Source organism: Doryrhamphus excisus, linkage group LG14 (assembly GCF_037039965.1).
Source record: "Doryrhamphus excisus strain RoL-2023G ecotype Guam linkage group LG14, RoL_Dexc_Guam_v1.1, whole genome shotgun sequence".
Classification (NCBI taxonomy): domain Eukaryota; kingdom Metazoa; phylum Chordata; class Actinopteri; order Syngnathiformes; family Syngnathidae; genus Doryrhamphus; species Doryrhamphus excisus.
The window spans coordinates 19,186,566-19,212,037 of NC_136370.1; the positions used below are offsets into that span (position 1 = coordinate 19,186,566).

Consider the following 25,472-nt stretch of genomic DNA (forward strand, 5'->3'; position numbering starts at 1 on the left):
AGTAACAATAGTTTCCGACCCTCAAATTTCAGTTTGTATGTACTGTCAGATTTAATACGAAATTGTGTATTCGGTAGATATAATGGATCTAATGACAACTTTTTAGCATTTACTATGACAAGAAACGTCTTGTAAACATTGTGAAACTATATAAACATGGCGATGGTCAATAATATTAGAGTGAGACGTCACAGCGGAAACGCTCTTTGCTCACGAGATGAAACCGGAAGTGATCTTTGTTTGGAGTAACTGTCTGTTTTGGACGCGCTTGGCACTTTTTCCTCACTAGCTTTTTGTGTTCGCTACCAAATTCTCTTTGAAGACCCACTTTACAACTCCACAAGCGTCATTTTCTTGGTACAAACTCATTTTGCAGAGCTTCTTGTCGTCGTCTTGGTCGCGTCACACACTTTCAGCGGGAACTTTGAAGTTGGTTAGCGGAAGTACGCTAACATAAATTAGCCTAATCATCTCTGATGCGAGGTGAGTTCAAATAGATTTTAAAGCGTTTTTGTATGGAATGTAGTTTTGTGGTTTTAAGGCATCATTTTAGATGAGACTGTATCCAGACGGAAGGAGGTAGTGGTGAGAGATATGTTAAAATGGTGAAAGGACGGTAGTCTCCGGATAAAATGTAAAAATGTCGGCCAAAGCAATTACTGTCATTTTGCCACGACGAGAAACTCAATCCGACCGACTTCATTGAGCATTTGAAGTGGCAACACAGAAAACATGAGGGTTTTTGTAAGGCCACAAAGGCAAAGAAACAAACCTCGGAGTTTAGCAGAGCATGCTGTGTGCATTCTGTTTTAGGACGTCTGCTGACATTGTGTAAAAGGAAATTAGTGAATTCTAAAAATTTTAATTGATTTCCAAGGGTCCTATTTGCCACTTTATTGTTCTCAAAACTATATCCCACATAAATAAAAATTAGGAAATTAGTCATTTTTTCTTCACACCTGCTGACTGTTGTTCTCTGTTTGAGTAATATAACTTAAGCAAGCCTTTTCTACTTTTAATTTTTATTTTTGCATACAGTGTTCTGAAATGAGCATGGTCTCTCAGCCAGTCCGACTGAAGTCCTCACGCGGCAACGCGGGTCGGAACCAGTCCACCTTAAATTCCAAAGCTGGGCTAACAGCCCAGGCTGTTATCTCAGCCAGGAGCCTTGCCACCAGACCGGATTGCGGTCCCGTCCGTTTAACTATCGAGAAACTGTCCGAGGAGCACCAACGGAGCTCCAGACCAGGAAGGCCATGGCGAATGCCTCGACACAAACCGGACAGCGGCAGGGCCCCTCATCGGACACCAATGGACTCTCAGCCTGGTAAGTCTGACACCATACCTTTTGTGACGTCACACACGCCTGCGTCTGCTCAAAAAAATTGAAGGTGTATGATTAGCCAAGTTCGTATTTTCTTCTATTTTGGCATAAAAGGGGCATGATTTCACAAACAGCAGATGAGTGTTTCATGCCAGTTGGCTGCATGGCATTAACGGCTATATCAACCATTTCACCACATCACTTCGACTGGTGACAGCCATTAGCATGTAGCATTCCCGTCATCACATAGCTTAATGAGCTAAATCACCTGGTAGCGTTTGTCTAATCATGGTGTGCGTGTGAACTGTACTTGACAAAATGGACAGACATTTTTCTGAACCTGACCGTTATAGTGACATGACAATGCTAAAAGTTATTAATTTTCAGGTCACAACCTCCTGACATCACACTTTCAGATGGGGGCTCGTGGTGCGGTGCTGGCAGCTCTCAAGCAGCAGTGAGTGTTGCGTTGATCTGGCAGGAAGTCACCAGCTGGCTAAAGCTTTTCAATTGAAACTATTTCCACTTTTGTGTTTGTTTGCCGCTCAGCTCTCACGCCCCTCAGAGGCGAGAGGTCAAAGTTCAACTTTTAGACCCCGCCCAGAGCAGCAGCACCTCCCACCATGGTGCACAGGCGGGGGGAGAATGCCTTTCTGGTAACCTAGGAGATACCATGAATGCACACATTACTGCTGCAGCTCCACTGGTAAAGGCACAAAAATAACTATTGAACCTCATAAGACTAACGTGTGGGTGTGGGTGTGTGCAAACATGTCAGCAGGCTCAGTCAAACATGGAGGCTGGAGGGTCCCAGCAGGGTTACATCGTGGAAAGGTAGGCTGTGCGTCAAGTCTTCACATGTCCACAAACGCACAGTGACTGACTGTATTCTCTTGTAGACTGGGCGGTGCCAGTGGGCGGAGCCAGGTGACACCGCAGCCCACGGAGGCGGCGCTGCCTAGCCGGCAGTTGGAGTCTCAGGTGACTGACTCACCCGCTCGCTTTCCACCATCTTTGTGACTCACTGTGTTCCTCTCACAGAGCCAACATCTTGGGTCGGCTCTCAGCGTCGTCACGCGTGACACGCCTGTTTCCTCCACCACTTCTGACCCCGCATGTCAACAAGTCACGAAGGTGGACTCTGCAGGTACACACACACACACACATATATATATATATCTCTTGTGTTGCTTGTGTTGACCAGTGGGCGGCAGTGTTGGCTCTAAAATTACGTTCTTGTTGTTACCATGGAAACGGACACCTCTATGCCATCTCTTAGTACTTTACTGGCTGTCATGATGACCGGTTGTCATGGTAACGAGGCTGCTGCTGTTTTTATTTTCTACATTGTACCTTTACTTTTGCTGAGGCTGGGCGCTGCAGCGGGGGGGGGGGGGGGGCATCCTCCTCCTCCTCCTCCTCCTCATTCTCCTCCTCATCCAAAGACATTTGACAGTCATAACTGTAGTATAGAATGGTTGTTTGTCTATATGTGCCCTGTGATTGGCTGACGACCAGTCCAGCTGTCTCGCCCGAAGACAGCTGGGTTAGGCTCCAGCACGCCCGCGACCCTCGTGAGGATAAGCGGAAGAAAATGAATGAATGAACTGTAGTAAAGGGGCCAGAAAGCCAGTTGCCTTATATGTTGTTTTGTTTTGTTTTTTATTAGTAAACATCACCTCATCAACCAGAACCAGTGTGGAGACTGGCCCAGTTACCATGGCAACACACACAGACCAAACCAGGTGAGGATGAGTGTCCTTTTGAAGGACAAACTTGATATGCCGAGATATTCCGCATGTGAATGTCTCCCAACACACACGGATGCGTTCATTCAGCCAGAGGTGACATTTATTTGCTCGGAACACCAACATCACCAAATGTGACACTTCAGCAGCGCGCTTGTTTTTCATGTCGGTGGGGGTGATGTCACTCACCGCCAGATTGCAGCCTGGGGGTGGGGGTGGGAGGGATGTTGGGGTGTGCGTATAACCAATCGGAATTCCTCAGCTGGATGCAGTGAAGCCCCTCCCCCCTCCCGCTCCCTGGCTGCAGCGAGCTCCAGCAGCCTTGCCAACAACAAAAAAAAAAAAAGCCCGCCAGCGCACACTTGTCTCTTCTCCACATTTTCCGGCGTGAGCGCGTCGGAAAAGGCAGCAGGGAGGCGGCACCGGGACCATGTCCTCGCCCCCGCAGCTGCCCTTGTCCCGCAGACAGTCGTGTTACCTGTGCGACCTGCCCCGCATGTCCTGGGCTGTGATCTGGGACTTCAGCGAACCCGTGTGCCGAGGTTGCGTCAACTACGAGGGTGCAGACCGGGTGGAGTTTGTCATCGAAACGGCCCGCCATCTGAGGCAAGCTCATGGTTTCCAGGAACCCGCTGCGGCCAAAAGTGGGAAGGAGCTTCTCAACCAGAATCCAGCAGACGGACCCGGCAAGTCTCAGCAGCACTCTGTGGACCAGTACTCGCTCTGTGCGGACACCCGGGCCAGGCTGCCTAACGGGCTCCCAGGACCGAATGGCTTCAAAGTAGATGACGGACCTCCCGAGCTGAACCGACAAAGCCCAAATTCAAGGAGCAGGACCCACATAAGTCTGGTGTGTGCACCGGGACATGTTAATGTCCCGCCCAGCCTGCAGCCTCAGACGTTGAATGGACCGGGCCCGCATGGCCCAGTGAGCAGAACCGTCCCGCCAGGCTCGGTGCTCGGCCAGCTGGGTCAAAGCGAGCCAGCCGTGAAGCAGGAGCGCGAACTGAAGGAAAAGCAGCGGAATGCCGAGGTTCTGAGCGAGCTGAGAGAGAGCCTTCGGAACAGACAGGAGGACTGGGCAAGCAAGCCCATGGTGGTTCGGGACACCCTGGTCACTCTGTCTGGCTGCACACCCTTTGAGGTCCGCTTCAAGAAGGACCACGGCCTGGTGGGACGCGTGTTCGCCTTTGACGCCGTGTCCAAATCCGGTTTGGACTATGAGCTCAAGATCTTTGTCGAGTACCCGAGTGGGTCGGGGAATGTGTTCTCTAGCGCCTCGGGGGTGGCCAAGCAGATGTACCAAGACTGCATGAAGGACCTGAGTCGGGGACTGTCCTCAGGTTTCAAGTACCTGGAGTACGAGAAGAAGCACGGTTCTGGTGACTGGCGGCTACTGGGTGATTTGTTACCTGAACCTCTGCGGGTCTTCAAGGACTGTGTAGGGGGGGATATGCTGCCTCAGCCCCACATCGACAGCAGCCACCCGTTGCTGCCCACCGCCCTGGTGCTGCCTCCCCGGGCCCAGATCTCAAGTGGGTCCAGGGCCGTGTCCAGGAAGAGGAAGGCTTCCCCGGAACCGGACTTGGCTGAGAGTAGACCGAAACTGACGGAGGACCAGCGCAAGCAGTGGATCAACAACCAGGGCGAAGCCCTCAAAGTGTCTTTCGGTCCATCCTCAGGCCGCTCCATCTCACCTGAGTCCAATGTGCCCCCGCAGGGTGGGCACTCCCCAATGGCCGTCTTCATGTCTGCGGCGGACACGCTTGGACCGGCGCAGTCCCCCAACAAAGACAGAGACTCCGTCCACTGCAGCAGCAGCCCTTTGTCCCCAGCCAATGTGGGCGCCCAGAATAGCCTCCCATCTCGCAACGGTGAGGCCAACAGCGGCGTGGAGCAGGTGCACGCTCAGAGCGCGGCCTCCAGCGGACCTCTGTGCTGCACGCTGTGTCACGAGCGACTGGAGGACACACACTTTGTGCAGTGTCCGTCTGTGTCCAACCACAAGTTCTGCTTCCCGTGTTCCCGAGACAGCATCAAGGCTCAGGGGACCTCGGCGGAGGTGTACTGTCCCAGCGGGGATAAGTGCCCCTTGGTGGGCTCCAACGTGCCCTGGGCCTTCATGCAGGGGGAGATTGCCACCATCCTGGCAGGAGATGTGAAGGTCAAGAAGGAGAGGGACCCCTAAAAAACATTTTAGTCTGCCAAACCAATGTTTCATCTTATTCGAAAAAATGAACATTTATTCACCTCATGATCGCCATTTGGCGTGGGCGTGGCCTCGCTAGGTAGCTTTGTCTTGTAACAATGGTGAGGATGGCAGCTGTTAGCGTCACACAAACACTGCTAATTTTTATATTTGTAGTTTTAGAACGTTGCAATAAACCTTTTCTACATGTTGACGTGTGTTCATGTGGTGACATCTTGTAACGTGCCTTGCAGCATAGAAATAAAGTCTCATGTGTCAAGACCGTGAGGTCACATCTTTGTGTGGCGTGTGTGTGTGATTGACAGGTGAGCAGCCCTTTACAAGATGTAAAAACACGAAGTTCCTTTCCTGCTGTTTCATCATACCGCTCGCTCGTCTGCATGGATGCAATATTTTCTACTACATCAGCATCCCTGCTCCTGTTGCCATGGGAAACCACCATGTGTTGCCTAGCAACAGAGCCCTTCTGCAGCTTCTGTTCCTCAGAGCCATTGTGGCAGACGTTTTATCCATGCACGCATTCTGCCAACATCTCATAAATTCCATCCGCAGATGCAGACATGGAAAATATCCAAAACGAGAACAAGCCTTTCAAGTAGGGATGTTCAATTATGGCAAGATTGATGAAATATTGGCTCATATCAATATCTGGTTTTCTGCCGCTAACGATATTAGCACGCCAGTGACGACATGCTTGATAGTTCAGTATGCCCGATTCAGATTCAAGTTGCAATGATCCTTTAATACTTAATATAATATCACACCTCAGGAAGAATCTCCGAGCTACACGCTGCTAACGTGCCTGCAGCGCAATAATACGAGGCGGCACTCGTGCAGTTCATATGTATGCTACCAGTCAAACGTTTGGAGACGCTTTACCATGTTATTGTATGACAAAGCGTCTCCCAACTTTTGACTGTAATTCGGTAAATTTGATTACTGATTAGTCAACTACAATTACTTGTATTACTTTCTCATGTCACATAGAAATGTGCAGCTTTCCAAATTGCAATGTTACCAGTATTATTTAGTTGGGTTCTAACCTGTCTTACTTGTCCATTGTAGGAACACATGACTATTGGTCATGATTTGCATGACTACTTTAGAATAAATATGACACTTTTTCCTGTTGCTCATATTGCAGTATTTGTCTTCTTAAGATAAATAAACTGTGTTTTTTTTCTGTAATGTTACTTGTTTATCGCTCAGTGTTGTTTTTTCTTCTTGCAGGGAGGCCCACCATCACAGAGACCCTCCTATTGTTTCTGCGGCAACCCAAGCGAATGACAGCCAGGAAGCGATGGAGGCGGGGCTGGCGGAGGCTGAGGTGAGGATGCTGCAGGAGTTCCTCCGTGGCGGCGCTTTTACTTCTGAACCGTAAAACTGATTCTGTTCATCTCAAGGCCTTGCTTCTTCAGAGTGGGCCGGAGGTTACTTCTATGCTGGAGGAGGCCAGTCAGGTTCTCCGCCAAGTTCAACGACAAAAGAAAGTTCTTGAGGAGAATCTGGAGGCTGTGGAAAGAGTCCGGACCGGAGAGATCCTGCAATCTCAGCTAGAGGCCCTGGTTGCTAACAGGTAGCCACTGCTCACTCCAGCTAGTGGTCCATTGTTTATTTACCGGTACAGTTTGTTAACATTTCCAAAGTTGAATGAAAGAGTAATTGTAACTAGTAGTACTCATGGAAGTACTAGTGCTAATGAGCTTCATACACATCAATTCATAATTAGCTCGATTTGTCACATGTGCTTCTGCAGAGACGAAAGCGAGCAGGTTCGCATCAAGAGGACAGTCGATGCCTGGATCCATCTGATTAGCAGAGATGTGAAGGTGACTTGTCACATGACCTCAGATTTTGAGACAAACCTGGTAACGCGAACTCCTTCTGTGCTGTGTAGGCTAAGATGAAACGGGAAGCGTCCCATCGCACACGTGCGGACGCTTCATCCTTTCCACTTTCGCAGCAGCGGGTGGTGGGGAGCAGAGGTGCCGCCCACACAGGAAGGACAGCGAGCTTGCCCAGGGGAACAGGAAATAAGACGATGGCAGGAAGTAAGGTGGCGGCAGGAAGAGGATACAGAAGCCAGATTGCTGGAAGGAGCGCGGTAGCTACTCTGTCTGCCGATTGGACTGACGTGGCCTAGGTGCCATTGGCGACTCATCATTGTCGTCTGTTGCAGGGGGCGGGGCCTGCTCCCGGTTTTGAGCGGCTGGACGACGAATCATACCTTACTCGTCTGTACGGTATAACGCCACAAGACAGCCTGAGACCAAGCCCCAGGAAGAGTCACTACCCTCCCGTAACCTCCCTGAACGCCAACTCCCTAACCAGCAGGAAGCCCCGCCCCCATTTCATGGAGCCTTTGAGAGGTCAGCCATGTTCACTTTGCTCGTCAAATGTGTTGCATGCATCACGTGACTGCTGACATCCAACAGGACGTGGTCGTATGAAACAGGAAGTGGAGCAGATACCTTCTGTCTCAGGTGTGAAGGTGAAGCCCTGGAAGACTGAGACCAGTGTGGCTGTGCCCCTCAACTCATCACCTGGGCAACATCTGTCCTCTCACCTGACCCCACGGGGCCTTTCTGTGACCCCTGCAGAGACAGCCGTAGCTGTCCCACTGGGTCAGTAATGTAGCGTAATACTGCTTGTACTTGCTGTATTGTATATGCTCAATATTTACCACTATGCCCGTCCCTCAAAGGTCATCCAAGGATAGGTCCCTCCCCCAGGTGGCGACAGAAAGTGACCTCACCACCTGTCATATTTTCCTCCGTGGACCACACTGCACCTGAGCCCCCCAGGTGTCAACAAAAGGTGCCCTCACCACCTGTCAGATTGGCTGTGGACCACACTGCACCTCAGCCCCCCAGGTGTGAACAGAAAGTGACCACACCACCAGTCATATTGGCTGTGGACCACACTGCACCTCAGCCCCCCAGGGGTGAACAGAAGGTGACCACACCACCAGTCATATTGGCTGTGGACCACACTGCACCTCAGCCCCCCAGGTGTGAACAGAAAGTGACCTCACCACCCGTCATATTTTCCTCCATGGACCACACCGCACCTGAGCCCCCCAGGGGTGTACAGAAAATGACCACACCAACGGTCATTTTGTCCTCCATGGACCACACCGCACCTGAGCCCCCCAGGTGTGAACAGAAGGTGCCCTCACCACCTGTCGTATTCTCCATGGACCACACTGCACCTGAGCCCCCCAGGTGTGAACAGAAAGTGACCTCACCACCCGTCGTTTTGTCTGTGGACCACACCGCACCTGAGCCCCCCAGGTGTGAACAGAAGGTGCCGTCACCACCTGTCGTATTCTCCCCTATGGACCACACTGCACCTGAGCCCCCCAGGAGTGAACAGAAAGTGACCTCACCACCCGTTGTTTTGTCTGTGGACCACACTGCACCTGAGCCCCCCAGGAGTGAACAGAAAGTGACCTCACCACCCGTCGTTTTGTCTGTGGACCACACTGCACCTGAGCCCCCCAGGTGTGAACCGAAAGTGAGCCCACCACCGGCCATATTCTCCACCATGGACCACACTGCACCTGAGCCCCCCAGGCGTGAACAGAAGGTGACCTCACCACCTGTCGTTTTGTCTGTGGACCACACTGCACCTGAGCCCCCCAGGGGTGAACAGAAGGTGACCACACCACATGTCGTATTGTCTGTGGACCACACTGCACCTGAGCCCCCCAGGGGTGAACAGAAGGTGACCTCACCACCTGTCATATTGTCTGTGGACCACACTGCACCTGAGCCCCCCAGGGGTGAACAGAAGGTGACCACACCACCCGTCGTTTTGTCTGTGGACCACACTGCACCTGAGCCCCCCAGGTGTGAACAGAAAGTGAGCCCACCACCGGTCATATTCTCCTCCATGGACCACGCTTCTCCTGACCCCCCCAGCCACGTGAGTAAAACGTCTGCTCGTGCGCCCAGTGAAGCAAGTCCACATCTTGTGTTCTTGCTCCGCCCCCTTTGATGGGAAGTACTGCGTGACTTGGATACATTGGTGCTACTGTGGTTCTGACCAAGACCCCGTTTGTCAGCAGCAGTTGGAGCCAGTGGATGCAGATGAAGCTCCGTTCCCCCCATCTATCACTGTCAACATCACAGAAAGGAAGAATGAAGAGGACGCAGAGGAAGAGGATGGCTTCCCTGGAAATGACTTCCTGTTTGCCACTGACGTGGTGCAGGTAGCACCACCTCTTCCTGTGTTGGGGTGCAGCGCTTCCTACTGGATGCGTACATCATCATCATCATCAATAACGTCCTTCCATGTGCTGTTTGCATTCCAGGAGGAGGAGTCTGTCTCGTCTGAGGAAGGAATCTGTTTGGAGGGAGGTCCATCTCCTACTCTGGTCCAGCATCAGGGTCCAGTCTTCCCCTGCCAGACCTTTGATTTGCTCCCCGTGCGCCGTCAGCACTCAGTGGCGAGGGTTGATGATGACCTGGTGAAACGACTGGCGATGCGGTGACTAACTGGACGCAGCGACTCTCGAATGCTCTGCTTCTTCTCGCTTCTGACTGTTGTGTCGTGTTCAGGGTGGAGCAGCAGCTCATGTCAACAATGATCTCTGACCTCTACACACCCCAGCCCCCTGACCCCGGGCAGAATGACATCACGGACCAATCAGAGGTCGAGAGGAGTCTCACCTCAGACATTGGTGAGTTGAGACACAGTCAGACTAAATCTTAGCAAATCCAGCTTGAGGTGGGATCAAGTCAGATCCCCCTGGTGGATCCCATTTCTGACTTTGTGTGTGTGGATGTGCAGTTGAGGCAGCCGGCGGTGGGGGTCTGCAGCTTTTTGTAGACGCCAATGTGCCCGTGGACTCAGTTTTAATCAGGCAACTGGTTCATGAGGTCCTGGCCGAGATAGTGGCGCAGGTGCTTGGACAGAGGGAGGCTCCAGATCTTGGAGCAAGACCAGGGGAAGAACCACCTGGACCAGAACCACACACAGCTGATGAGGTACAGCACTGCTGAAAGGTCTGCTCTGGTTACCGTCTCAAAACTGCCGCTTCTTTCCAGGAGAAGGTGCCTTCTGTGGTTCCAACGCCAGTACCAACCCCTGTGCTGAGTCCTGTTCCATCCATCAGAGACCCCCTCCTTCTGGCCACACCCCCTTCATCAGAACCAGCCAGCTTGCTCATTGAGGAGGATTCCTCACATCAAATCACAGCCCGAGGTTTGTTAGCAATGGCATTAGAATCAGTAGCCATCAAATGCTAATATTGTCTGTTTGTGACCTCAGAGCCTGTAGCCACGCCCATCCCCACCCCGGAGCCCATCTACTCTGCTGAAACACCTCCTGTTGTCCGTCAAGCCACACCCTCCCTGTCCTTGGTAGACCCTGAGCTGCCACTGGAGGAGGAGAAGCCAGATGAACACCTCGATGAGCGGCTAGATGAACACGCTAAGCCACAGTGTGTGCACACACAGCAGATATGATCGCTTCAATAAGGATCCATCTCATACTGAACTCTTACAGGATGACGTCAGCAGAAGAACAACAACCCCTCCCGTTAGCTTCACCCCCTCCCCAGCCCGACCCAGAGTCCCCGTCCAGTGTTTCAGATGATGGAAGCAGCAGTCCAACGACAGGAAGTGATACAGCGCTCAAACTGGTCTCAGAGGGAGAGCTGCTGATCAGTTTCAACCAGCCAGACGCCATGACAGGTGGGAGTGCGGCGTCAACCTGTTTCACTTTTCATGACGGACTTTTTCCCCTGAAAGAATTTCTGTGTGTTTCAGAGGAGTGCAGTTTTTCCAGCTCTCTTCAGGATATGGTGAGCAAGACTTGAAATTTCAAGCTACTAAGCTTCCGTGTTTATCACTTCCTGTTCCTTATCTAGGACATTGATCCGCCCAGTGAGGGGCAGGTCAAAGGTTGTATGTCCCAGATGGAGCATGGACACACACATACGGTACACACACGCTGAAACACTGACTTACTCCTGCCCAGGACCTCTGACCTCTAACCTGCTGTCTTTTTAGGGTGCGTGGAGGAGGCAGGACAACCTAAGCGTGGGGGAAGTGCCTCACGCTTACAGGGAGCGCTTGCGATCAACGACACCCGAACACGTGGCACGGATCAATTCATGTGCAGGTGTGACATCGTCATCATCGTCATCATCATCATCATGTAACACCGATGTCATCTTTCAGCGGACGCCACCAACGACAGCCTCAACGTGACCTCTGACCTCCACAGTCAGCTGTCTCCATCTCAGGTGTCACCCCTGGATTGCACGCATACAACAGGACAGGTGACATGCTCACACACTCACCCACCCACCGTTTCGACAACATAATGAAGCAACTCGCATGTGGGTGTATCCAGGTGATCCAGTTCAAAGAGTTGAGCACCACACAAGCAGGTAAGTAACATGTCCGCTCGGTATTATTATAGTGAAATGTAATATTCGTATAGAGTATTGTCACTTCTGTGTGTGTGTTTTTGAATTGTGCTGCCACCTGTTGGTCAAATCGAAATCGACGGCGTTCCAAGTTTTTCCATTTTGTGTTTATGTACCTCTCGTGTAAATCAACAGCTTAATAAATTAATAACTGAAACACAAGGCTAACTCGAGAACTAGTTACAGCCTGGTGCGCCGTGGATGAATACATAATGTAACCACATCACTATCAACACCAGACGGTCGCGAGCATAATTCAGGATAAAGACATCTACCCAGGGTAGACGTAAGGCAGGGGTGGGCTAACTTTTTGACTCGTGGGCCGCATTGATTTAACAAAATTGACGGGGGGAGGCCAGACTATGTATTTTACACATATAATTCTAACAGTCCACCTGGAATTATTGTATCTGTAAAAGTGTCATGCAACCTACTATATGTGCTTGAGTCCCTTTTTTCAGGAGCAGACCACATTAAATAACCAAAAAATATCACAAAAAAAAAGCAAAAGAAATGGTTGTCTCAAGCCATGATGGCAGGTTGTATGTTAAGTTTCAATGAAATACTTTGGAAAGAACAGACGGGCCGTATTTAAACACTTGGCGGGCCAGATGTGGCCCCCGGGCCGTAGTTTGCCCACCCCTGGTGTAAAGATGTAGAAGTGGTCCATCAACACACTCTTTATTGTGAAACAAAACAGGCTGCTGTCCCGAATTATCCTCCTCCTCCCCAGTACAAAGAACACACAAAGGATATAAAATTCAGTAATCAAACCTTGGTTAGCGTCATTAGTCCTTCCAGGTCCTTCCAGGTGGGCAGACTCCAATTATTTTTCCCATGAGAACAATAATGTAAATCCAATGAATCTGTCCCAGAAATCCAAACATGTTGGATGTCAGCAGTGATGCAATGCAAAACAGGTTTTTATACAATTATATATTTAAAAAATTCTAATGCAAATAAATACATAGAAATGATGAATGAAAGGAATACATGAGGATTTAAGGTTACTTTGATGACGTGGTTGTTTACAAAAACACCGTTTATTTGAATTCATTATATGAATGAAATAAAATAACCTAAAATTTAGCTAAAACAACATGCAAATGCCAGCCTAGGCATAAAACTATAATTGTAAATCTATAAAATTATATATTTTCCGTACGTATTATTAGTCAACTGATGTGTGTCTGTGTGTGTCCATTTCAGGCCAACAGGAAGTCAGCAACGGTACATGCGTCCCACCAGAGAAGATATCTTCAGATGACTCCAGTGATTTGTTTTAGCGCATCACACTTCTGCTACTTTTTGGAGGTACCAGCAAAGTAATAGGCTGCTAACAAGTATGTTTTTTTGATGGTAAAACTGCATTTAAGAATACAGTTGGACTCACAGAGAATATTATTAACATGACACGCGTCATATTGTATGCTAACTGAAGGCTGAATGCAAACCAGGGCAGAATTTTACTGTAAATTTTAAACGCTAACCAAGGTTCCACACATATAACTGGTCAAAAGTTTTTTGTTTTTTTTTTCTAAAACATTTGACCGGTAGTGTATATGTGCTCATTTTAAACTTTATTTACAACTTCTGATGGAGGTAGGCCTATTCTAAACGCTTCTCCTGCAATCTGCGCCAACTTCAAACATCCACCATCCAATCCCATTGTAACACTAATAATATAGTCAAATTCCCCAAGTCTAGGAATTTGAAATAAACACTTAAACTCTTTGAAATGAACGACAGGAGATTTTACCTACCTTGACCAAATTTGTCTTGGTTTTTAGAATATTATGATATATTTTTGTAGCTGTTCATTTCAATAATAAACATGTCATATCATGTATTTTACACAGTAATTCATTTTACACAGTACACATAATTTGGTAATAAAGTAATGAAAGACAACAACAAAAAAATCAGAGTTTCCATCACTAATTTTGTGAGCTATGGTGTTGTGCTGAATTGTAAGACTGTTTGGTCAAATGATCTTAGAGTTTTGAGAATGTAATTTCTGTTTCATGAAATGAACCAAGGGCTGCCGTGACATAGTAGGCTGCACCATTTCCCCTCGGGAGGGGTGCACCACCAAGGTACCTAGGGTTTTAACAGCGGGAACAGCCACCCTTTTGGGTCTGACACCCTTCTCCTCACCTCAATTGGAGAACTCAGACCACCGGGGTCACAGGTATGTTTTTTAATTAATCATGTCTGAAATATGCTAATTTATACTGTATTTAATAAAAACGAGTCAAATAATCTATTATGTCTATCACCAGCCTCCTTAATAGTAGCATAACATTTGAATCACACTATAAACCAGGGGTTTCGAACTCAATTTACTTGGGGGCCACTGGAGCTCAGGTCTGGGTGAGACTGGGCCGCATCAGGTTTTCAAAAAAAAACAAAAAAAATGCATTTATTAAAAACAAAAAAAAAATTTAAACTTTGCTTTGGTTCCAATTTTCTACAAGAAAAGCTCTGACAAAAACATTCCACTGTTCTCAAATATCTTACTTTTTATTTTTCTACACAAAATAAGAAATCAAGAATATAGAAAATCAATCAATCAGTAATAAATAAATAAATATAATAATAAAAACTTAAGAAAGCACATATAGTTGGTGGGTAGACAAATGATTTTTTTCAGATTAAAATGAACAAAGCATTATTAGAGCCCTGTAGACATGACAAAACACGACTATAGTCACATTTATACTCTTTATTTACAACATATTGCGCAACTGCAGGGTCTTGAGACACATGCTAACTCGCAAACTAGAGAGCTAGCGACCTAAACGGTAGCCTTCAGTTATTTCCTTTCAACTTAAATAGCCAAAAACTTACCACTTCCACACGGATAGGGAGGATAACTATTAACAGTTATTTAACCTTTAACATGAACATGAATCAAACGTAATAATTTTTTCTGGGTACATGATACCATACAGCATCCATATCAAACTAACATTAAACTTTCATATCAAGGCGGGGGTCTCAAACTAGGGCCGCGTGTTTGAGACCCCTGCTTTAAACCATGTTGTTATGAGCAATGAGGAGTTGCGTTCAAAGACATTAGGTGATTTAAGATATATGTATTTTCCAACTTACGTAAAGGGAGAAAATTGTACATCCCGATTCAGAGTTACAACGTGAGCGAGAACAATATCCACTTCATGTTTTTTTTTTGTATCTTCCCGTTTATTTAAATACACAAGCGCGCCCACTACGGTTTTTATGCTGTTGCAGCCCACGTTCGTGTAATCAGAATGAGGAAGTGTCGTTCCCACTACGAACGGGTATATAAAGTATACAGTATATGGTGTTGGGGTTGCATTTACGTTCATGTGTTGCGCTTTTGACTGCCGAGAGGCGTGGTTTCTCTGGTGCGCATGCGTTAATTACATTAAAAAAAAAAGTACCGTCATTAATTTGATAAATTGGTTATTATTTTTGACGGCTCTATTTGGATTTAAAAAAGACATGTCTTTTATAAATATGGATGCCTCATTAATAACTCACTTTTCGTTGACCTTGTACTGTCAAGTGAAGGTGTGGAGAGGGCTTGCCGTGAGAAGATGGAATTGTGTTCACACACTCAAGTACTCAAGATGTATAAGTCACAAATTGTATAAAAGTGTGCATGCACCACTTTTTATGTCACATTTTAGGTTTCTGGCATTCATAGACTTCTATAGATGAGACCTTTTGTGCACTTTGTCAAGTTAAGTTTGAATTGTGTTGTTGTGTTTGTTTCCATTGTGGTCGCAGCAGGAATTTATTCGTCATCACTAAGTGGGTGTGGACTGTGTGTGCTAACAGGGTGAGGTTCTCTCTCTAACACACACATACACTGCGGCTGAGTGTGCACGTCAGGTAAGACACTTTGTCATTGTCTGAAAAGTCAAATTTGTTTGTATTGAAAGTTGCTTCTAGATTGTTCTTTTGGATACTTTATTGTCAATTCACCATATATGGTAACAAGGACAAACAGAGCATCAAAATATATATATTTTTTTAGATGTTTTGCTCAAAGACATTCTAGCGCAATGCACAAGACTGCCATGACGGCGGACATGGCTGCCATGTTAGTAGGAATCTGAAGTACAACACAACTGAACACAAAATGCAGTTTTACTTTAATTCTTTATTATTGAGGGAGAGAAAAAAATCCAAACCTACATGGTTCGCTGCGAAAAGGTGATTCTCGCCACCATTACAACATAACTGAGATTAATTGAGATCCATCAGCGTGGAAAAGGTTATCATTTTTCTGAAGCTTTAGGACTCCAGCAAACCACAGTGAGAGTCATTATCCACAAATGGCAGAATCATGGAACAGTGGTGAACTTTCCCAACAGTGGCCGGCCAACCAAAACTACCCCAAGAGCGCAGCGACGACTCACCCAAGAGGTCACGAAAGACCCCACAACAACATCTAAACAACTGAAGGGCCTCAGTTAAGCTCATGTTCATTACACCGCCATAAGAAAGAGATGGGCATAAACAGACAAAAGAGTTCCAAGACAAAAAACTACAGCTGAAAAAAAAAGAACACACACCAGCAAGTCCAATTCTGAATGGCTGACGATAAAACTAAATGAAGACTTTGGATTGGTCTAGTCAAAGTCCTGACCTGAATCCGACTGAGATGCTGTGGCGTTACCTTAAAAAGGCGCTTCATGCTGGAAAAACCTCCAGTGTGGCCGAACGGCAACAATTCTGCAGCACTGTAAGAGACTCATTGCAAGTTATGGCAAACGCTTGATTGCAGTTGTTGCTGCTAAGGGCGGCCCAAATAGTTATTAGGTTTTTTTTAGGTTTTTTTAATCGCTTTTTTACACAGGGCCATGTAGCTTTGGAGTTTTTTTTCTCTGCATTTTGTGTTCAGTTGCGTTGTCGTTGACCAATATTTCAATTTCTTGCAAAAAAACATGCAAAAAAAAAAAGACTTTTTCACACCACTTGTGTGTATATATTTATATTCATTTCAGTGTCAAAGTGTACACGCAAAATACATTGTTTGTACTAACATGGAAGATCTTGTGTTCCATCGTGTACTCCGCTCTATTGCAGGCACTTTAACAAAGTAATCTGCCTTGTGCTGTAACGTCTTTGTAGTATTTTAACCTCATAATCTTCAAGTGGTCAAAACCAAACACAACAAGTAAACAGTATTTTTGACAAGGTCTTGTACATTGTACTAATCTAAGTGTGTATGTGTTTGTTCTACACGTTCAGACTCGTTTTTGTCGTCTTAACCACAGAAGATGAATATAAACGTAAGTCACATGTTTCAGGTGTATGCGTGTATGCGTGTATTGGGTGCGTGTGTATGTGAGACAACATTCCACATGAGGCACCACACCCTCTGTGCTGCCTTCAGGGACACCTGGAAATGTCTAACATATTTTTGTCTGGTAGCTCTCTGACGCTCTCGATGATTGGCCCGCCTCTGGGGGCAATCAGTCCTCAAATCAAAACTCCAGCTGGCCCAATGCTCCATCGGGAGGCGCCGGTCCAGGGGGGTGGCCTGCGCCGCAGCCAGGAGGCGCGGGTCCGGGGGGGTGGCCTGCGCCGCAACCTGGAGGCACGGGTCCAGGGGGGTGGCCTGCGCCGCAGCCTGGAGGCACGGGTCCAGGGGGGTGGCCTGCACCGCAACCTGGAGGCACGGGTCCAGGGGGGTGGCCTGCGCCTCAGCCGGGCGGCACGGGTCCAGGGGGGTGGCCTGCGCCGCAGCCTCCTGCACCGCAGCCTGGAGGCACGGGTCCAGGGGGTTGGCCTTCACCGCAGCCTGGTGGGGGAGGTCCAGGGGGGTGGACTCCATCGCCCGGCGGTCAGCCAAGTCCTTCAACTGGACCAGGAGCCAGCACACAATCACTGGTGAGAGTACACAGCATACAGTGTTTGTATTTATGAAGTATATGATGATACATACTCCACGTATATATTCCAGTCGATGCCTTTCAGCCAAAGCATTCCTCGTGGATTGGAAGCAGGAACAAGCATCGTCATCAATGGAATCGTCAAAGACAAACCTGACAAGTACGTTTGGACATCATCGTGGCCATGACATAGACGGTGATGATTAAGGTGACGATGTGTTCAGGTTCACCGTGGATTTTGGAGCATCAGGGGATTTGGTGTTCCATTTTAACCCTCGCTTCAATGAGTACGGGAAGAAGGTGATCGTGAGGAACAGCAAGATAAGAAACAAGTGGGGGCAGGAGGAACGAGACCTCGCTCGGTTCCCCTTCACGGCGGGCCAGCCCTTCCAGGTGACGGGACCGTGTCTTGAGCCTGTGACCATGCTAATGCTAATTGCTAACAGGAAGTGGTGTGTTAACAGATGAGGATCCAGTGCACAAACCAGATGTTTCAGGTCTTTGTCAACAACAACCACCTGTTGGACTTCAAGCATCGCATGGGGAATTTGAGAAGCATCAACCAGCTGAGCATCTACAACGACGTCACGCTGTCACAGGTCAACATCATCCCGGCCTGACCTTCCGGTCTTCACCTCTCGAAAAGTCGGATCAATAAAAAGTTGTTTCACTCGTTGTTTCCTTCATGTTTCTTTAAAAACAATCACATCGCGACACAAGATGTGTTACTACACTGGAATAAAAAAGGACGGTCATGTGATTTACTGCTATGGCGCCATTTGTCATGTCGTCGCCTCTATTCCACGAGGGGGCGCTAGCACTTGTTTTTGCATGAGTAACAAAGGTTAACCTGCCGGTTGGCAGACTAGCCACAAGGAACACAATGGATCTGAAAATACGACTAGAATCATTAAAAAGGTTGATTGCAGCGTTGATGAAAAAGCTACCGAGAAGAAAAAGGCAATCAAAAGGCAGCAAGGTTGGCATAGACATTTATTGTTACGTTTATGTCGGTGCCTGCCAAAACTATACTGAAGGGGGCGGTAATGCACCAAAATGATGGATAGCAACCGCAATAAAACCGAAGAAGAACTCAATGTCGTCACGACGCCGCAGTTCCAGCTGGACGTCAGTCAGTGCCTAGAGCCTTAGCTATGTTTACGCCGCCATTTCTCATTTAAATACATTTAATACAATTTACTCACAATCAATGACAATGAATTAGTATCCAAGAACGATTGTCAGAGGAGAACAGTCTGTGTCAGCGAGGTTTTGGAACTCTAACACAGACTTTAACTCAAGTCAGGTGAGTTCGATTGCCCTCTTCTGCTTGTTAGCTTCTGATGCTAAATAACAAAATGTTACGCAGGCGGATTTACTCAAACTTGCCTTTTACGTCGACACTGGCGTTCCTCTCGACGCCGTGCTTTCCAATGCACCACTTAGCTGCGGATGCTAGTCAGTTAGCTAGGTTTTATGCTAGGTTACGGTAGCATTGGTGCTGGCAAACGCGGAAGTGTGTTGTTTTCTCGTGAAAATGCGCAACCTCAAACTGTGACGACATAACGACTAGAGCTAGCTAGCTATTTTTCCTTGTTGAAGTAGTTTGTTAAAAATTTGGGAACTTTGGGAAAAAAATGTTGTAACGCTTTTGACCTTTGAACCCTCCAGGTTGTCTCAACTTCTGAGCGATGTGAAGACCTGTCCGTCAAGCCAGGCCACGCCTCCTCACTCTCAGTCAATCAAGGCACAGTCTGCAGGTAAAACCCGCCCCCTCAGTGCCCAGCACACCATTGTCCAAGTCGATGGCCGTGCTGTGAAAATGTCCTTCTGCTTCCTGTCGTCAGGACTGTCATGCACATTAAGCACGGGGCCCCACCACGGACCATCAAACACGCCAAAGGCGTCATCTACAACGACACGTTGTGGTACGGTACAGGGGCATCGCGCGGTCTCAGAGCCCGGCTGCCATGTTTCAGTTTGTACTCACCACCAGCCGAGGACACTGCCGCCCTGCTGGACATGTGGGCTGTTATCAAGCCGGGACACGTCCGCGAAAAGATCGCCATTTTCGCTTTGGCGGCAGGGCGAACTGTAGCTGCTGGAGAAAGGAACCACGCCCTATCTTTGGGGATGACACGGGCTGGGAAGGTAAAAAGTGGGAACGCCAAGCGACTGAGGAGATCTGGAAGCAACCTGACCCTCCAGCAGAACCAGAACTGGCCCGTCAGAGTGCCCCCCTACAGCGCCGCTCGGTGTCCAGGAAACGGACACGTGGATGTGGAGGGGGAGGAGTACAACGTCTCTGTGGGCGAGATGGTGACGTTCCTGGAACGGCGAGTGAGTGAGCGCCAGGCTGACCCCAAACCTGTGCTCACTCTCCACAGGAGCTCCGCGGCCCCACCCCCTCAGGACAAAGGGGAGGAGCCAGAGTGTGTCAAGGTGTCAGACATGGTGGCCAAGCTTGAGTCCAAGTGTCTGCGACGGAGAAACGAGGGAGGCGTGTCCAGAAGCGACACACTGGGGAGGACGGTGGGGCGTGTCCTACTGGCTGCCGCTCAGCATTGCCCCGCCCTCTCTCTTCATTTACCATCATGTCTGCCAGGGGCCTCGCCACTGGTCACGCCCCCCTCCATCTTGTCAGCTGTGGTGGAGTCGGGTGCAAGTTGGGGTCTTGAGGCCCCGCCTTCGCTGCCCGAGGAGGCAGAACCGCTTCCTGGGTTGTTGTTTCGGTCTTCGCCTCCTGCTGCTTTCTCGCCGCTGACATGCACGCACTTCGTCGCCGGTCCTTTAGTATGCACAGATTTGACATTTGACCCCAACACCAACATCCAATCAGAGAAGTCCTTCAATGTTGACGTTGAAGAGAAGGTCAGTGTTGCGAGCGACGCCGCGGTGTGCCGTGCTCCGACATCGCATGCTTTTCTGGAGCTGCGGCGGAGACTGAGGCAGCTTCTGGAGCCGCCATTAATGGCGGCGCTGCCGCTGTCGGCGCTGCCGCTGTCGGCGCTGCCACAGGACATACTGGTCAACATCTTCACGCTGCTGCCCACGCGCACGCTGGCGGCTCTGAAGTGCACGTGTCACCAATTCAAGTTCATCATCGACAACTACGGCGTGCGGCCCGCCGACTCGCTGTGGGTGTGTGACCCTCGTTACCGCGACGACCCCTGCAAGCAGTGCAAGCGGCGCTACGCGCGCGGGGACGTGTCGCTGTGCCGCTGGCACCACAAGCCGTACTACCAGGCGCTGCCCTACGGCCCAGGATACTGGATGTGTTGCTACGGTGCCCGCAGGGACGCGCCTGGATGCAACTTGGGTCTCCATGACAACCGCTGGGTGCCGTCCTTCCACAGCATCAACGCTCCAGTCTGCTGCGGGAACGCGGGCAACTGAGCTGCTTGCAACAAGTCAACTTTTTAGCTTTCTTTAACAGGTCGGCACACAGGCAAGCTGTCTTGTGGCCTTGGTGAGCAACCGCCAGAGTGGGAGGAGTCTCGAGCAGGACTCACCCCCATTGGAGGCGCTCAGAGCAGGAAGTCTTGTGAAACGTGAGGCTGATAGACATTCATGAAGTGGTTGCCTTGGAGACAGTAAATATTTTAAATAAGCAAGATTAAAAAAAACAGTTTGCTTTAATAAAGAGCTTTTCATCACTTCCTGTTTGACTCTTCATCACAATCACGACCTCGTCTCCTCCATCCCCAAAGGGTGCAGCGAGCGCCCTCGTGGGGCTGAGTTAATGTTCCACTCGGAGGTCACGGTGGATCTGTGAGGTCTGACAACACGTCTAGAAGCTGGAAGTAGTTGTACTTGATGTCGAAGTCCATGTCGTACCAGAAGTTGACTGCAACACAACAGCGTTTTTCACACATGTCCTGTCATGTGACCTACTGTTAGCATACCCGCCATGCAGCCGTGCGACTGTTGGACGTGGTGGAACCACAGTGACGGCAGGTACAACATCTCTCCCGCCTTCACGCTGCAGCGGAGCGGCCGTGCTCTCCTGTACATCGGATAGCGCTCCAGATCTGGATTCAGGGGGTCCAGAGGGATCCATGGCACCTGGGGGTTGGGGGTTGGCGGGGCCGGGAGCAGCGGATGTGAGGACAGAATTAACGCAGGGATGACGTGTGAACGCACCTTGTCAGAGTCCCTCTGGTCCACCACCTCGAAGTCACCGTTGTCCTGTTGACGGTAAACTGCAGGTTGATAGCGGCCTGGAGACACGCGGTTGCCATGGTTACCGGATGTACATTTTGTGGCGTTATTACAGTTACCGTAAGGGATGAAGGGTCGGTCAGTTGGTGGCAGCAGGATAAAGTTCTTCTGTCCGGAAATCACACAGTAGATGTTCTCGTAATGATCTTTATGCACTGAAACAAGAGTACGAGAATTAGCCGCTTGTTCCTGTCGAGCGTTGAACAGGAAGTCTGATCTTACGTGACGTGATGGCGTCAGCTTCGCCCAGCCAGAAATTAACCGCATCGGGTAACTTTCCTAAAACACAGGAGGAGAAATCAGCTTTGTGGGCTCTTGTTGACAGGAAGAGAAGACGCGAGCAGCACACGAGCGCACGCACCCAGCGCCGTGCTCATCCAGGGAATGTGCACTTCCACATCATCCGTTAACTCGGGAAGTTCATCCAGCAGGTTGGAACACTGCTTCTGAACGTAAAACACTCCTCGCTGCTTCACCTGTCACGAGGAAATGATGAATGCGTACAGGATATGTTGCCGGCAGGCGCCGTTCTCACCTTCCCTTCAAGGACGTCCAGCACGGCAGAGAAGGTCATGCGGCGTTCTTCCGGCATCACAAAGCGATCGTCTCTCACGGCGTCGGCATAACCGTTGGGAGTCACCGCAACGCTGATGACCTTTGACCCCACCTTTTCCCTGCAGCGTGGGAGCAGTCACCTGATGCGTGGACAGCTTCACGGGGGCGGGGGGGCGGAGCTTCTTACCTCAAGTACGCCGGCGTCCACCTGGACAGGGCCGCCCAATGACTGAAGGCGTTGCGAATGATGCAGGGTTTGTTTGGACCAATCCAGTGGCGGTAGAAGTGCAGCGGGTCAGGTGGTCCGTCCACGTGATCCACTGATTGGCTCAAATACAAATCTGAAAGGTCGTTTTTTTTTTTAATATTGTCTCTTTGTACCCAACAACAACAATAACGTTACATTGCAGTATTAACAGCAATACTGTAGTTCAGTAACTAGCCACATTAACACTACTTACTACTACTACTACCCACGTAAATCATAGTGTTAATAGAATATTGCAAGTAGTAGTTTTAACGTGCACGTGCTCAGTCGTTGCTAATACTACAGTAAATAGTACTGTTACTTCGTGTACGTGCAATACTGTTGGTAGTAGTCACCATGAGCCTCCAGTGAGAAGTCAGCAAGTCGTTCCTTGACGGCGTCCATCTTATTTATTTACTAATCCATACATGATGTGTTCAATAACGATCAAGAGTTTCTGTTTGGTCTTCCTTCCGTACTCTTGTGTTTACAGGCAGTTATGCGCCTGCGCACTGCGTCATTGACCGACTCGCTTCCGGCACGGTGCTCCCTGCTGGCGGGAGGCGACACTGCACGTGACCTCGGACGAGTATTTTCAAATTAAAGGTTGAGTGACAATGAAGGTGGATAAAGATGAAGATGGAGATGAATCAAATGAAGATGGAGCTTCTTAAAGATGGACATGTATGAAGTGGACCAATAATGTCGAGGGGAATTTGGACCAATCATAGGACAGCTTCGTCATCATCTGATTGACCGCAGCTGTGTGGGTAAACTGGGTAAACTGGGTCAAGTAGTAAAGTAGTAAAGTAGTGTAGTGAGTTGCGTGAGTGATGGACGAGTCAGCGTTGGAGCGTTACTTTGATGACTCCATTGCAAATGTAAGTGAGCCCCCCCATTGAAAATTGTTGACGTTAATAATTAACTGTATTTATATTTGTGTGTGTGTGTGTGTGTGTGTGTATATATATACATACACACACACAATGCGTCACTTCAATGAAGATTAATTATATAATTGTTTAAATGGTGAGAATTTGAGTCAAATCAAATATTTTTTAGGACTCCTGCTTCATGGTGGAGGGGGAGCAGGGCCTCCAAAGCCCTGCCCACTCGCTTCCGGGCCCCGCCTCTACAAGTCAGGACTCCGCCCTCCACTCAATGAAGGCGGGACCTCACGAGAAGCTGACCGAGGAGCTGGACCTCAGCTTTCTTCCTGACGAACTCGCCGTGCAGGAAGACGCAGGTGTGACCTTTGCAAAGTGAGCATGGTCTCGGTGTGGTCACGAAGGGGGCGGGGCCGAACGGCGGGGGGTGAACCCACCTGTGAAAGTGTTTGACCGCAGGTGTCAACACGTCCCAGGACAGCGGCATCGGGCTCGACTATGGTTGCCAGAATTCCATGGTGAACCCGGGGGAACCCTCGCAGGGGTCGTCCACGGTGGCAACCACCCTCTTCTGCCCCATGACCCCCATGACCCCCATGACCCCTATGACCCCTGTGACTGAGAAGTCGGGAATCATCCCGCAGCTGCAGTAGGTTGTTGGTCATGTTGTATGTACATATGTGGTTTTTTTTGTTTTGTTTTTTTACCCCTCACCGACTTGTTGATGTGTTCAGGAACATCGTGTCAACCGTCAACCTGGGCTGTCCTCTGGACCTCAAGTTCATCGCCCTTCAAGCCAGAAACGCAGAGTACAACCCAAAGGTAGCATCTTTAGCTGAGCATCTTTCGCTTTGCGTGTATCACGTCCTTCGTGTTCCAGCGCTTTGCCGCCGTGATCATGAGGATCCGTGAGCCCAGAACAACGGCGCTCATCTTCAGCTCGGGGAAGATGGTGTGCACTGGCGCCAAGAGGTCGGTACCGCTTGCCAATCCAGTTGAACTGGCGGATCCACGGGTGGCGGTGCTTTCATGCTTCTCTCCGAGCACGTGCAGTGAGGAGCAGTCTCGACTGGCGGCCAGGAAGTACGCCCGCGTGGTGCAGAAGCTGGGCTTCTCGGCTCGCTTTCTGGACTTCAAGATCCAGAACATGGTGGCCAGCTGTGACGTCTGCTTCCCCATCCGACTGGAGGGACTGGTTCTGACACACCAGCAGTTCAGCAGGTACCTTCTTAAATTGTTATCACACCAACAGGTCCCAAAGGAACCTTTTGTGACTCGGCAGCTATGAGCCGGAGCTTTTTCCGGGTCTCATCTATCGGATGGTGAAGCCTCGAATCGTCCTGCTGATTTTTGTGTCGGGAAAAGTGGTTCTGACCGGTAAAGTTTGATTATATGGGCTACATGATGTTTACGTTGCAGCTGTCAATCATTCCTCTGTGCGTTCCATTTCAGGAGCCAAAGAGCGTGGCGAGATCTACGAAGCATTCGAGAACATTTATCCCATCCTGAGAGGTTTCCGGAAGCAGTGACTAATTATTTCTTATTTCTTTGTATTTGTAAATATTTGAATTGTGTTTGATGACATGAAAATCAGAGTAAAGTTCGACCAAACAACTTAACCTGTCAACGGCCCAGATTTGTTGACGGCTCTGAAGCAAGCTCCGCCCCTTGGCAGTGACGAAAACGAGAAATAATAAATATACACGTTATATCAGTGGTCTCAAACACGCGGCCCGCGGGCCAAATGTGGCCCGCAGGACACTAGTTTGAGGCCCCCGGCCCTTGATATGAAAGTTTAATGTTAGTGCGGCCCCCGCAAGTTTGATATGGATGCTGTATGGTATCATGTACCCAGAAAAAATTATTACGTTTGATTCATGTTCATGTTAAAGGTTGAATAACTGTTAATAGTTATCCTCCCTATCCGTGTGGAAGTGGTAAGTTTTTGGCTATT

The 25,472-nt window shown here is 49.0% G+C and overlaps 6 protein-coding genes across 11 annotated transcripts; 5 read left to right on the plus strand and 1 right to left on the minus strand.

Annotated features, from left to right (window-relative positions):
- Positions 1–193: 193 nt before the first annotated feature.
- Positions 194–15,599, plus strand: kiaa0586 (KIAA0586 ortholog). 4 transcript variants are annotated; one of them, XR_013629796.1, is made up of 29 exons: positions 194–483; positions 1,039–1,327; positions 1,712–1,781; positions 1,874–2,030; positions 2,103–2,158; positions 2,224–2,305; positions 2,366–2,471; positions 2,994–3,069; positions 6,512–6,608; positions 6,685–6,857; positions 7,038–7,110; positions 7,179–7,385; positions 7,461–7,650; positions 7,717–7,905; positions 7,986–9,208; positions 9,351–9,494; positions 9,597–9,772; positions 9,844–9,965; positions 10,076–10,272; positions 10,333–10,489; positions 10,556–10,727; positions 10,793–10,980; positions 11,056–11,090; positions 11,157–11,228; positions 11,299–11,410; positions 11,470–11,570; positions 11,645–11,681; positions 12,930–13,911; positions 15,495–15,599. XR_013629796.1 is itself a non-coding variant. In XM_078796382.1 (29 exons), exons 2-29 carry the CDS (start codon positions 1,048–1,050, stop codon positions 13,004–13,006), a joined length of 4,293 nt encoding a protein of 1,430 aa, XP_078652508.1. In that variant the 5' UTR covers positions 195–483; positions 1,039–1,047; the 3' UTR covers positions 13,007–14,705. The 4 variants fall into 4 exon arrangements, 3 of the variants coding, with proteins under 3 accessions (XP_078652506.1, XP_078652507.1, XP_078652508.1); XM_078796382.1 differs by lacking the exon at positions 15,495–15,599 and having other exon boundaries at positions 195–483; positions 7,986–8,843; positions 9,120–9,208; positions 12,930–14,705; XM_078796380.1 differs by lacking the exon at positions 15,495–15,599 and having other exon boundaries at positions 12,930–14,706.
- On the plus strand, positions 3,107–5,540 carry irf2bpl (interferon regulatory factor 2 binding protein-like). The gene has a single exon (XM_058091256.2). It carries the CDS (start codon positions 3,503–3,505, stop codon positions 5,258–5,260), a length of 1,758 nt encoding a protein of 585 aa, XP_057947239.2. The 5' UTR covers positions 3,107–3,502; the 3' UTR covers positions 5,261–5,540.
- lgals3b (lectin, galactoside binding soluble 3b) lies at positions 15,517–18,283 on the plus strand. The gene is made up of 6 exons (XM_058091257.2): positions 15,517–15,599; positions 16,965–17,005; positions 17,148–17,606; positions 17,680–17,768; positions 17,833–18,001; positions 18,073–18,283. The coding sequence occupies exons 2-6, from the start codon at positions 16,994–16,996 to the stop codon at positions 18,226–18,228; spliced, it is 885 nt and encodes a 294-aa protein (XP_057947240.2). The 5' UTR covers positions 15,517–15,599; positions 16,965–16,993; the 3' UTR covers positions 18,229–18,283.
- A 431-nt stretch (positions 18,284–18,714) lies between these two features.
- Positions 18,715–21,265, plus strand: fbxo34 (F-box protein 34). Of its 2 annotated transcripts, none has more exons than XM_078796008.1 (3): positions 18,715–18,914; positions 19,280–19,364; positions 19,456–21,265. In XM_078796008.1, exon 3 carries the CDS (start codon positions 19,463–19,465, stop codon positions 21,002–21,004), a length of 1,542 nt encoding a protein of 513 aa, XP_078652134.1. In that variant the 5' UTR covers positions 18,715–18,914; positions 19,280–19,364; positions 19,456–19,462; the 3' UTR covers positions 21,005–21,265. The 2 variants fall into 2 exon arrangements, with proteins under 2 accessions (XP_078652134.1, XP_057946658.2); XM_058090675.2 differs by having other exon boundaries at positions 18,717–18,914; positions 19,280–19,368.
- On the minus strand, positions 21,227–23,154 carry jmjd7 (jumonji domain containing 7). 2 transcript variants are annotated; one of them, XM_078796009.1, is made up of 9 exons: positions 22,988–23,154; positions 22,572–22,725; positions 22,365–22,503; positions 22,191–22,275; positions 22,052–22,108; positions 21,889–21,984; positions 21,752–21,828; positions 21,514–21,673; positions 21,227–21,455 (listed from the first exon to the last, which is right to left on the minus strand). In XM_078796009.1, the coding sequence occupies exons 1-9, from the start codon at positions 23,034–23,036 to the stop codon at positions 21,367–21,369; spliced, it is 906 nt and encodes a 301-aa protein (XP_078652135.1). In that variant the 5' UTR covers positions 23,037–23,154; the 3' UTR covers positions 21,227–21,366. The 2 variants fall into 2 exon arrangements, with proteins under 2 accessions (XP_078652135.1, XP_057947233.2); XM_058091250.2 differs by having other exon boundaries at positions 22,191–22,305.
- A 125-nt stretch (positions 23,155–23,279) lies between these two features.
- tbpl2 (TATA box binding protein like 2) lies at positions 23,280–25,302 on the plus strand. The gene is made up of 8 exons (XM_078796010.1): positions 23,280–23,512; positions 23,694–23,879; positions 23,965–24,167; positions 24,253–24,340; positions 24,399–24,490; positions 24,572–24,739; positions 24,801–24,895; positions 24,971–25,302. Exons 1-8 carry the CDS (start codon positions 23,465–23,467, stop codon positions 25,045–25,047), a joined length of 957 nt encoding a protein of 318 aa, XP_078652136.1. The 5' UTR covers positions 23,280–23,464; the 3' UTR covers positions 25,048–25,302.
- The last annotated feature ends 170 nt before the right edge of the window (positions 25,303–25,472 follow it).

Bases quoted from the DNA above. Each gene is read 5' to 3' on its own strand.
- lgals3b (XM_058091257.2), top strand. The intron at 17,769-17,832 runs GTACGTTTGGAC...CGATGTGTTCAG, and splicing joins GTCAAAGACAAACCTGACAA to GTTCACCGTGGATTTTGGAG. The intron at 18,002-18,072 runs GTGACGGGACCG...GTGTGTTAACAG, and splicing joins CGGCGGGCCAGCCCTTCCAG to ATGAGGATCCAGTGCACAAA.
- fbxo34 (XM_078796008.1), top strand. From the start codon at position 19,463: ATGCACATTAAGCACGGGGCCCCACCACGGACCATCAAACACGCCAAA.
- kiaa0586 (XM_078796380.1), top strand. From the start codon at position 1,048: ATGAGCATGGTCTCTCAGCCAGTCCGACTGAAGTCCTCACGCGGCAAC. The intron at 10,490-10,555 runs GTTTGTTAGCAA...TTGTGACCTCAG, and splicing joins ACATCAAATCACAGCCCGAG to AGCCTGTAGCCACGCCCATC. The intron at 11,682-12,929 runs GTAAGTAACATG...TGTCCATTTCAG, and splicing joins GTTGAGCACCACACAAGCAG to GCCAACAGGAAGTCAGCAAC.
- jmjd7 (XM_058091250.2), bottom strand. From the start codon at position 23,036: ATGGACGCCGTCAAGGAACGACTTGCTGACTTCTCACTGGAGGCTCAT. The intron at 22,109-22,190 runs GTGCGTGCGCTC...CCTGTGTTTTAG, and splicing joins CTGGATGAGCACGGCGCTGG to GAAAGTTACCCGATGCGGTT. The intron at 21,456-21,513 runs GTATGCTAACAG...GTTGTGTTGCAG, and splicing joins GTCGCACGGCTGCATGGCGG to TCAACTTCTGGTACGACATG.
- tbpl2 (XM_078796010.1), top strand. From the start codon at position 23,465: ATGGACGAGTCAGCGTTGGAGCGTTACTTTGATGACTCCATTGCAAAT. The intron at 24,341-24,398 runs GTAGCATCTTTA...TTCGTGTTCCAG, and splicing joins ACGCAGAGTACAACCCAAAG to CGCTTTGCCGCCGTGATCAT. The intron at 24,740-24,800 runs GTACCTTCTTAA...GTGACTCGGCAG, and splicing joins ACACACCAGCAGTTCAGCAG to CTATGAGCCGGAGCTTTTTC.
- irf2bpl (XM_058091256.2), top strand. From the start codon at position 3,503: ATGTCCTCGCCCCCGCAGCTGCCCTTGTCCCGCAGACAGTCGTGTTAC.